Source organism: Brassica oleracea, chromosome C5 (genome assembly GCF_000695525.1).
Source record: "Brassica oleracea var. oleracea cultivar TO1000 chromosome C5, BOL, whole genome shotgun sequence".
Lineage (NCBI taxonomy): Eukaryota > Viridiplantae > Streptophyta > Magnoliopsida > Brassicales > Brassicaceae > Brassica > Brassica oleracea.
This window is the reverse complement of record NC_027752.1, coordinates 33,047,316-33,058,783: the sequence shown is the minus strand read 5'-3', so window position 1 is coordinate 33,058,783 and position 11,468 is coordinate 33,047,316. Positions and strand designations below refer to the sequence as shown.

Here is an 11,468-nt window from a genome sequence, read left to right as displayed (position 1 = left end):
AATTTAATTATATTTTTAATAGTTTACTGACTTTTAATTATTTAATATGTATTTATTATTTGATAATATGTAAAAATATTTAATACATAAAATAATTTATATATATAATGTTAATCCCGCGCAAGGCGCGGGTCTTAACCTAGTTGAACATATAACAGAGATAATTTGGCGATCCTAAAGAGGCCTAAAGTGGAAGGTAAAATAGATGTTTGTTTAACTTTGTTATCAGTACTGGGCTCAAAACGTTGTGCTCCACTTAAATATCCTGTGGGCTTTATAATTACTTGAAATTTTGAAAGTTGCACTTTTGTTTTGTTTAGCGACTCTTGCCTACCTTGTCAACACGATAAGAAGCTGATATGGAGGCTTGTGACAGAGTGAAGAGAAACAAACACGTGCGGACTAACTGTGTTGAAGAGAGCCTTTATAAGCAAATAGAGGGTTCGGTCCGGAGTTCTACAACGCCAAAATTCATGCCCTTTAACAACAATAATTTTTAAAATTTTATCTTTTAAACCAAACAAAAAAAACCATCTAGAACCCTAATATATTGATTTATCATATTGATAAAATAATTATTCTAAAACGTTCATATGCATTTAACATGTTGCTTGATTGGTTTTCAGATTACACCAATTCATCTTGTATGCATTTAGCTCATTTTTTATATTTTCGCCAGCAGTAGGCATAATAACTGGAATAACTTTATTGTACTTAAAATTGCAAAACCAGAACAATGCTTTAACGAAGAAGAAAGATGAATAGTCTCTCATAAATGGCATCGATTTGGAAAGAAAATTAGTTGCTTTTTGCTTTTTTGCCAAAGGAAATTAGTTGGTTTGTTCTATATACAGTATATTGGTGCACAGAAAAAGAAACAGTATATGATTCATCATTTAATACATACTAGATAGTAACCCGCGCAGGATAAAATGTCTATATTAATATTGAAATTATATATTATGGTTATGTATAACATAAGGTATACTTTAAGCGATAGTTAGATATAACTAAATGTATGATTGTTATTAGGGGTGAAGCCAGAGATTTTTTATAATGAATTCACTAATATTAAAATTTAATATATGGTGTTTGCAAGTTTAAGAAGAAGCTTTGAAAAATAATTTTTTTATATTTCGCCTATCACGTTATAGTAGTTATGGACTTAGGGGTTTAACACATAAAATCAAAAAAAGGTGGATCAATAACATATTATAAGCAAAACAATAACTGTGTGAAATAAAAAAATATAGCTTCTTTAAATTCAGAAAACATCGTTGCATAATAAAAAAAATTGAAGGTTATTTGACCCTCTAAATTGTAAAGGTTATTCCAGATGCGACCAGCACGTGAGACTTGCTGGTGGTTTGTTCCTGAAACTTTCTTCTCATCTTCAAGGTCGTCTAATGCAGAGCTCTCATGGGGGTGAAGGTGGTGACACTCGTATGCTTATATTTCTTGCTCGAGAAGACTAATACACTAAGCCGAGATGATTTACAGTGATTCAGTCTCCTCGAAACAAAGATCACCCCATCGAGCAGTAACAAAACCGAGTACGACACATTTATCTAGAAATAGATTTTCAACGTCCTCTTTCAACAATGGGAGGCGGTTCTCAAGAACATGAGTGCTATGCTAAATGCATGAAAACATGTATGGAGGAAATGGTTATTTCATTAACACTTGGCATCGTACTAAAGTTTCATCGCTTTGTAGTCTCTACGGATCTGTCAACTTAATGGCGATAGATCAGATGGATTATCATTTTTAACAGAAACGTATAGACGAATAAATAATCTTTATTGATGCTATGATTATATTGAGAGGATTGATAAATCAACTAATCGAACTTGAAGCTGAAGGTGTTTCACGTAAAAGTGTTCGTCGAGAAAATTATAGATGGTATGAAGTTCTTTTAAAGGAATGTTAGTGTGAACGCATTAAATTTACAATTTTGGTAAGAAACATTCTCTGCGTGACACCTAAGCGTTTTACTAAATAAAAACTTCTCGTGAAGCCACGTCACCACGTCACATTCTTTGCCAATAAACTTTTAAAGTAAGTTTTACAAGTGTTTCTCCTTTAATATATAGGGGATAAACAAAGAAACTAAGATTATAAATAAAGAAATCAAAATCATTAGATTCTTTCAGTTATTATAAAAATGGAAAAAAATAACAAAGAAACTACAGTTATAAATAAGGGAATCAAAATCATTCGATTTTTTCAGATATTATAAAAATGGGGAAAAAAATGAAAACTCAGGGTTCGAACATGCACACGTGAAGTAATAGAGAAGAAATAAAGCCGCTGGACCTAAGAGGATTTCAAGCATAATGGTGCCCCTAATATGTATATATATTACGGCGTCTAAAGCCTAACCTTTACTAGCTTTAGCCCAGGGCAGGGCCTGCTTCTCAGACGATATGAGCTTGAAGATGATTGAGATGATCCGATCGAAGTAAGATTGTAATCTTATAATTGTAGCCTACATTTCAGTCAGTATTATACAGTGTTGGGATAAAGATCCCACATTGGAAATATGAATGAGACTTAAGTAATATATACGGGACTTGAGTCACTCCACTAATTGCTAATTGGTTTTAAGTTGCAAGCCCAAAAAATTTATCATGGTATCAGAGTGGACCCACACTCTGACCCATTAATCCGGCCTAGACAGTGGCCCGATCAACCCATTAGCTGATGACCCAGAGAAAGCTCAGTTCCGCCGAGATTGCTAGAGAATAAAGCATTGTCTCGGAGGGGGTATGATGAATTCATGAGATTAATGGTTATACACACCATTATCTCGAGGGAGTGTGTTGGGATAAAAATCCCTGGAAATATAAATGAGACTTAAGTAATATATAAGAGACTTGTGCCACTCCACTAATGCCAATTGGAAGCCCATGAAATTTATCATGGTATCAGAGACGGGTTAAAACTAAATGGCAATTAATTGCCAATTATACAGTTTTCTATTACTAAACTCTTTCACAACAGTATAATGCAAATTGTTAAATCAGACACGTAAGATGTTACTTGCACATCTTAAAACTACAAAACTATATTTTCGCCACAATTTTCTTATGAAGCTCTCCCGTATTTGATCTTTTGGACTTCTGCGAGGTACATTTAAATTGGCAGGTGGACAAGGAAAGAGCCACTGAGAGAGCTATTATGAGTCTATGACTCGAGTCGGAGCTCGGTCGCTACGTAGCTGACCACATATGTTTTTTTTAACAAGACAACAATGTACAAAACTACACAACAACATGAACTAGTCACAATCATAATACACACAAAATATATTTGCTATTTCATTGTGACAATATTATATATTACAAAAAAAAAACATACCACCATCCTTTCAAGCGGATGTTTACAACAAAATCTATATACAAACATATTTCAATCCTTTGACTACTACTATAAACTTATTCCTACCTTTATAACAAACTAAATATCTTATACTGTTTTCATGTATTATCTTAATATTCCTAGCTTCAAACAATACTAACCATTTACAGTGTAATGACCGCATCTTGTAATATGTATGTCTGGACATATTCTATATAGTTAGTTACTTTTTGGTTAATTTCAAAACGGAGCACGGTGAGGTACACCCTTCCGTCTGCTTGAGTTCGGTGATTATTCCCGGAGATAGATTAAAACAGCTTTCATCACCTGAGTTCGTAGACTGTTGATCTCCTGAAAAGTAATCTGACTTAACAGTAGAGATGAAGAGACCGTTCATCAGACGGTTAAAAGGACACGTCTTACGTATCTTAGTCGGTGTGGTCATCTCATCAGATTCTGACCCACCTTGACACTCCCTCCCATGCTTCCCTTTTAAAGAGAAGGTTAGACTTTGATTCTTCCAAGCTACATCACCAAACAAGGGCAACATGGTCAATTTAGTAAAATAATAATCTGAAACTTGTAGAAAATAGAGAAAATATATTCAATTTACTTTTCTTTTCTGTGATAACCGTGGTGTGATCTCAAAAGATTTCTATGACGAAAGACTAATCACCACGAGGTCTGCAAGATCCGCGTTTTCTTACCATTTAAAGTTCTTCGGGTGGCCAAGGGAAATCGAACCCAAAACGGTATTTACAGTTGTGAGGCCTTTACCACCAGACCAAAACCAATTTCTTACCATATATTCTATTTACTTTTCAACCAACAGAGCAGAAACGGTAAGAATCAATTAAGGAGGCTACTGCAGCATATTTCACAAGTATTGGCAACGCCTTTGCCGATTCTTGGCTGAGGACGTTCGTTCAAGAACACGATCCTTGCGCTGTTGATTATATGTCTGAACACAAGAGATGTCTAGATACTTCTGAATCTCGTTTACCCTCATAACGTTGTGGTACGATGATCTACGTATCTGAAAATAAATTCGATTTTAATATGTTTTTGTGGAATTTTAGATACATATTTTAAAGAACGAACCTGAAGGACACGATGGTTTTTGTGATTGACCAAGCAGTAAGAGCAAAATGTATTGGAAGTGCAGTCAAGACAGAACATGTTGCATTCGCTTTTGTTGGAATCGGCGTGAATCGAACAAGGGACGAAGTAGTTTCCTCTAGGCATTGGGATTAGCCATGGGGAACTCAGATAATAGTCTTCTTCTACTCTCGTCATTGGTCCCTGGAGGGTTTTAAGACCATTTCAAGAGTAGTAACTAATATATAAGAATCTGTAGAGAGAAATTTTCAAAAACAGTAAGAACAAGAGAATTAGTCGCCATGATTTTCTTGTGGCTGCGCTTATTGCCTTATTGGACCCAGAGTTCTTGTGATTTTCGATAGCAAGCTTGGATAGAGAAGAAAGAACAGATTTGATTGAGAAGCTAAGAAGAGATGATTTAAGTTAGTGGAGGAGGAGGCGGCTGCTATAGCTGAAAATGAGAGATTGAGAGTTTTTTCTTGGTGTGTTTTTGAAGTCGGTCACAATAATTCGAGGTTTATAGTATAACTCACATGAAAATCATTTAATATCCGCTTTTAATCGTGTCTTTGTAGTTATCATTAATTACTTTTTTGCCCAAACCATCTACTGATCTGACATATCAGTGTCAAATTTCCTTTTAAGTCCTCTAGAAATTTTGCCCGGGCATATTTATACAAATATCATTATATTTAATATAAATGACATATATATTAAGAAATTTCCTAAACCTTTGTTAATATCCAGAAAAATAAGCACTTGGTTTTTAGCCCATTATGTGACTAATTTTTTTAAAAATAATTGTGTTTTCTTAACAAATTTGAGCTATATGTTACATATGTAGAAATTATAATAGATAAAGCTCAATTTATTACCCCTTTCTTCTTTTGTGTGCAAATTTCATTTTTGTAATATAGCAGTAGCTAAATTTATAAGAGAAATAATTTACAGAATTACGTTGAAATACTAATTTGATATGAAATATTTGGTTTAAAATTTGAAATAAGTGATATATTTCATAAATAAATTTTGGTAATCTATCTTTCTTTTAATATGTTGGTATAGCGTTATATTGACTACAAATTAGCATTAACTTCACTATTACTACTGGAATAAACAAATTTATGTTTATTGGACTGAATGACTTATAATTAAGCTTTAAATGATGACCAAATAAATCAAGAAGAACACTATATTTCTTAATAATTCTAATTTTTATCATTTATAAGGAATACTTTTTTCTATTCATTTTTTATTGTAAATAGTATAGAACAAATTTGTTCTTCACTAAATTTGATAAAAAAAAAATATTTATTTTTGAAATTTAATTTTTTTCTGTTTTTCCTTGTTCGTTCATAATGTTTCGGTGATAGTTACCGGTTAGAAATTTAGTGACAATGGGTGAAATATTTTAGTGAAGGTACCCAGGGTCGGGCCTGAATAGAAGCTAATAAAGCATTTGCTTTAGGGCCAACGACAATATATATAATTTGGGGGCCAAAATAATTGAAATCTCATATAGCTCTACTGGTGACGGCGGCTGATGCAACACCTTCATGCCCTGGTTCAAACCTTAACTGGTGCATTTTTTTTGTATTTTCGCGATTTTTTAAAAATAAATGGGCCAAAAAAAGATTTTGGCTTCTAGGCCTATAATTATCAGGCACGGCCCTGAAGGTACCTTATTTGTTAGTGATAGTTTTTTGTTTCATGAAATCTACAAATATTTTGGGTTATGTTAAAGACAATAATAGCAGAATGTAAAATGATTATAGTGTTCATAAATTAGAAAAAAAAAAACATCTAATTATGAGAGTTGATGGTGTTGTTCTTCAATTCAAAGAGAAATGAGTAAGATGCTTTCAAGTTATGTAGTTTGTAATTTTATAAGAACTATGCGATTTCTTAGGCTACACCTATTTTTTTATTCATAATTTATGTATATATTTTTTTGAGGCAACATTATTTTTTATTCATAAATTATGTATGTATATTTAGTCATAAATTATGAATTTTTTAATTTGAGAGAAACAGTATTATAATAATATTATAATTTTATCAGTGTTCAATTTACTCCATGAACAGTTACAAAAAAAAATAAAAATTTACTCCATGAAGGCCTAGTTTTAAAGATTTTTGGTGGGTTTACCGAGACTTTTAATTTGCGCACAGTATCGTACTTCTCTTTTATAAAGAATTTATCTCTGTCTCTGTTTCTATCATTCTCCTCTACCTCAAAAAGTTCATCTTCTTCCTCCAACGAATACCTTTTTTACCTAATGTTCATTTCTAGTAGGTAACCAAACTAACTAAATCTAATGTCCACGTTTTTTTCAATGAAGTCGAGTCTTTTTTTTTGACAACCAATGAAGTTTAGTATAATACTCCATCAGCTCAATATTATTTGATGTTTTACTCTGATACACACGTATTAAGAAAAAATATTTTTTATCAAAAGTATCATTAAATTACAATTTAAAACTAACTTATTTAATTATAAATAAAAATAATAAAAATTCAATTGGTTACACGGTTTTTGATAAAACTAAAGTTAGATAAATTTGCACAAACATCATATATTATGAAACAATAAAACTTCTTTAAAACATCAAGTATAATGAAACGGAGGGAGTATACAAAAAGCCTCGATGCTGGGGAGAGCGGTTGCATGTAAGATCAAATGGTTTAAATAACCTTAGCCTTTTCATCAAAGACATCCCGATGCATTTTGCAGCTGGTACTGCTGCAGCCCAAAACTGAGATTTAGCAATAATTATTATTGGTTTTAGAACGACGCACTTTGACTGTTGAGGAAGACCGACCTCAACCTTGTTTCTTTTTACTTAGATCAAGGCCAATCTTAGTCTCAGAATCGTTTTGACTTCTATCTTTTGCTGCTTCTTGGAGCTTCAATTCAACATATTTCTTCATTAAGGTGCATCATAAAAAATTGTCTCAACATCACATCGAAACTATAGACAACATACACCACATTTACTAAACGACTACTACAACGGCATGATAATGTTGATTCTATAAACCCTTGCCACATCCTGAGCAAGTGAAATGATCTTGATATTCCATACATTTTTTGTTATCTGAATCAAATCAATCTCTTAAGAAATGGGATGCCTTACCATTATGGAAGGCAGAAGAAAATGTGGAGGAAGCTCCTAAAGCCTAAGATGAAGCATGTGTGCAACGTCGAAGAGAAAGAATGCTCTTTCTCGTGGCCGTAAATTATCCACGATACCCAAAAAAAGGCCACGGTACCCAAAAAAAGGGAAGTTCATAAAATGTTTATAATTGTCCGAAAGCTGTAAACTCAGTTGGCGAGGGAGAGATCACCTTGTGTTGAAATATTGATGTTGATGTGTTTGGTGAAGGAAGTGTATCATGTTTTAGTATATCCTATATGTCTGATGCGTATTTTGGATCTTCAAACAAAGAGGTCACAACTGGGATATATGACCATCCATGTAGTTTCTCCGAGTATTAACAATGACCTTTGACCAACATAAATTTTTCATTGTTGTTCAACAAAGTCAATCTCTAAATTTTTTTTCATTGTATAGATTTACCTCTTCGTTAGTCTTTATTCCGAATGTATCTAATCTTAGCATGAGCTTCTTTTTTGGCAAATCAAAGGACTTGACATCTTTTGAGGCCAGGCATGTCTCCTGCAAATGAATCACATGAAGTGATTCCAGCTTATCAGAGCCAAACTTTTTGTGAGAACGATTATTAATAGAAGGGGAGAAGAGACAATAAAGAGAAACTCACATAATGCCCTTGTCTTTAGTCACCGGAAGGGCGTACAGAAACTTCGAAGACTCAGCTACTCAGCTACTAAGCTTCAAACTTTCTTCTTCGTATAATCTCTGTCCATGAAAACCATCTGCGGTGGCTTAAACCAAAAACTGAGATTTTATCACATTGTTATTAGTTTTAGAAAATTCAGAAGAAAAACAAAAGTTTTACCATGGTGGTATGTTCCTGCTTTTCGCTGCCTTTACCATTCATGGTTGCTATTAGTGTTATGAAAAGGGAAAATCTGAAATCAATCTCTAGATTGCAGACAGTACCCAATCAAAACTCCAAAGAGATGAAAGTATAAGAGAAACTTAATTTTAATCTATGAATGTCCTAACCTTTTCAAAAGTATCGGATCGAAATTGAACCCGACCGAGTATAGCTTCGCCAGAGACGCTTGTCAGCCACGTAGGCCAGCCGGCGGAAACCTGGTGTGAGGATAAGTCTTAACTCTGGAAGGAGTCATCAACTTATGTATGGAGGTAGTGGAAGACAGCATTGATTCATGACGATAATTAATTTTGATCCGTCTGGATTTGAGGCCATGGCTTCGACGGGTATAAAAAAAAATTACAAGCGGAGTAAAGTACATAGCAGGCTCGTCTACGAAAGGATTTATATAAGAGAAGGAGTCATAAAAGGGAGGTGGACGGATAGCATTGGCTCATCAAGATAAGAGTAAAGATCTCGATTGAATGATTGAGAGTAGATTGTAATAAATCCAAAAGAAACAGTGATTTGAAGAATCGGCAACGACTATGGTGAAGTGGAAGAGCGGAAGAGGGAAAATGATATCGTCATTATGTGGGCTGATCTAAATTGGCTAGGACAAATTATTAGAAGCCTATCACAAATTCTATCACGTTAATGCAGTAATGATGTGGCGAATTAAACTTCTATGATTGGCTAATTTTTTAATCATGTGGACAGGTCGAGAGTCGAGCATTAAGACCTTTTAGTAGTGTAAGATTAGTGGAACACGTACAAGGCTATAAGCTAATTGCACATGTATGTGTGTCTGTAGAGACCCCAGAAGTAAAGCAACTGAAAAAGTAGTATTAGTGAACTAATAAAATTTGAACATTGCTCGCAAATAAATAAATCCTCTAAGCAAAAAATAAATAAATATTTAATTGTTTGACATACATTATTTTTGTCGTTTGTGCCTTCAAAATATCAAGCCGGCCGTGTTATAGTCTAAAATGAGTGTTTCTATGAAGTACAATCTGAACCGTTGGATTCTACATTCAAAGTCAGACTATGAGTTATCCAGAGCAGGATTAATGCGAGTTTTTTTGGATAGATTCTTAAAGTAATATAAGATATGATCTTTTATTTTTTAACTAGAAAAAATAAAAGACGTCTTTTAAATAAGAGATATAAGAGATGTCTCTTAATTTTTTAGTTAAAAGCTAAAAAACTGTATCTTATATTATGCTAAGAACTTCACCCTAAGAGACATGTATTAATCATGCTCTGACAATTGGCGAACGTACGGCTCATGTGCGTGGAACATCATGATTTTGATTTTTTTTTTGTCAGCCACCATGATTTTTGATAATAGACTAAAAGTGTTTAACAGTACATATTTGAAGTAATTCTTTCATTAAGATATTGTTAATGAAGTAATTCAATTTTGTTTTTTATAAGAAGCTTTAAGTCCAAAATCAATATTTTTAAATTCAAAATCACATTTATAATATTAGTTATTCAATTTTGCTTTTTTATAAGAAGTTTTAAGTTAAAAATCGATATTTTTAAATTCAAATCACATTTATAATATTAGTTTTGGAACTGCTCCAAACTCTCTTTTTATCACTGGGCTAGTATCACTTGGTTTTATCTTGAACTAGGGTAAACGCACTTAACGGACGGACGGATGAGTTAGTAAACTAATAGTATGTTTTTAAAAAATGTGTAAATTTTCAAAACTTTATGAATATATAACACCAACAAAGTTTACTTAACCTGATTTGCTTAACTAATCGGTTTAGTTAATGAATTATTTAAATTTTGAATCAAAGCTTTCTCAAAGAAAAAAATTGGACAGAAGCATGCAGTACACTATGTTATCTTGATAATTAATTATAACTGTAATTCCAAGTGTTATTGATTAATTTATGGAATATGAATTTACAGTAGCTTTATTGTATAAGTTATTTCTTATAGTAACAACTGACTTTATTTTATTATTGATTTAAAATTGTTACAATCTTATTTTGTTTATTTAATAGTTAGTTTTTGTATATTTTAAAAATGTTATGTGGTTCCTGCTACTCCACTTTCTTTTTTTTTTTTTTGAGCAAAACTACTCCACTTTCTTATTGTATGTTTTATGAGATGAATCCTTTGCCCTGACTCTTAGGACATGCATATGGAATGAGTAGCTTGTGTAGAATAAGGTTTTGACTTAACGTTGTGGTTATGTATATAAAAAGGTTGTGTATATATACTCCGGCAGATTGAAACTCAATCTGGATCTCTCCATAAGTACTAATTGATACCTCACCAAGATAACCCTTATCCTTAAGAGCTGATGTGATATTTTCATAAATCATATCAGGATCGGGACCAACAGGGATAGGGCAATCGTCCATGTCCCAAAAGACGTCTGTCTTAGACGCTGCAAACGGAGCACACTTGAGTAAACAAAATTTACATGACAAATAAGTAAAGCTTACAGCACAAGAGAACTTACATGTGATAGGGTTTCCTCCATCTGATAAACTTGACCAATGCCATACTGAGCTTAACATAGAAAGTAGCATTCCTGTTGGGTATGCATCAGGTATTGCCCCAAGAAGACTCAAGTTTCTCAAATTCAAATTTCTCAAACTCATGGAGAGGTTTACCGGGATTTTCATAAGGGCAAATCTTCAAAATAAGACATTTCTAAGTTTATGTCATAAAAATAGCTCTTAAAAACAAAAATGACAAAAATAGCATTACCCTTTATCCATTTATCCCTTTATCATTTTACCCTTTTACCCTTTTACCCTTTTACCCTTTTACCCTTTTACCCTTTATCCTTTTATCCCTTTCCCTTTTACCCTTTTACCCTTTTACCCTTTTACCCTTTTACCCTTTATCCCTTTATCCCTTTATCCCTTTATCCCTTTTACCTTTTTACCCTTTTACCCTTTTACCCCTTTACCCCTTTACCCCTTTACCCCTTTATCCCTTTATCCATTTAT

At 33.0% G+C, this 11,468-nt stretch overlaps 1 protein-coding gene, 1 long non-coding RNA gene and 1 pseudogene across 16 annotated transcripts; all 3 read right to left on the bottom strand.

Annotated features, from left to right (window-relative positions):
- Positions 1-3,296: 3,296 nt before the first annotated feature.
- Positions 3,297-5,233, bottom strand: LOC106293424 (annotated as a pseudogene).
- A 1,740-nt stretch (positions 5,234-6,973) lies between these two features.
- LOC106296030 lies at positions 6,974-9,080 on the bottom strand. Of its 15 annotated transcripts, none has more exons than XR_001261118.1 (6): positions 8,613-9,077; positions 8,443-8,528; positions 8,245-8,359; positions 8,043-8,171; positions 7,599-7,967; positions 6,974-7,368 (listed from the first exon to the last, which is right to left on the bottom strand). It is a non-coding gene; the product is annotated as an uncharacterized LOC106296030 (long non-coding RNA). The 15 variants fall into 15 exon arrangements; XR_001261126.1 differs by having other exon boundaries at positions 6,974-7,204; positions 7,284-7,368; positions 7,599-8,141; XR_001261113.1 differs by having other exon boundaries at positions 8,043-8,141; positions 8,613-9,074.
- A 1,477-nt stretch (positions 9,081-10,557) lies between these two features.
- Positions 10,558-11,169, bottom strand: LOC106294276. The gene is made up of 2 exons (XM_013729839.1): positions 10,973-11,169; positions 10,558-10,897 (listed from the first exon to the last, which is right to left on the bottom strand). The coding sequence occupies exons 1-2, from the start codon at positions 11,136-11,138 to the stop codon at positions 10,608-10,610; spliced, it is 456 nt and encodes a 151-aa protein (XP_013585293.1). The 5' UTR covers positions 11,139-11,169; the 3' UTR covers positions 10,558-10,607.
- Positions 11,170-11,468: the final 299 nt, after the last annotated feature.

Excerpts from the sequence above, each read along its gene's own strand:
- LOC106294276 (XM_013729839.1), bottom strand. The coding sequence starts at position 11,138 with ATGAAAATCCCGGTAAACCTCTCCATGAGTTTGAGAAATTTGAATTTG. Across the intron at positions 10,898-10,972 it reads TGGAGGAAACCCTATCACAT|CGTCTAAGACAGACGTCTTT; the intron begins GTAAGTTCTCTT and ends CTCCGTTTGCAG.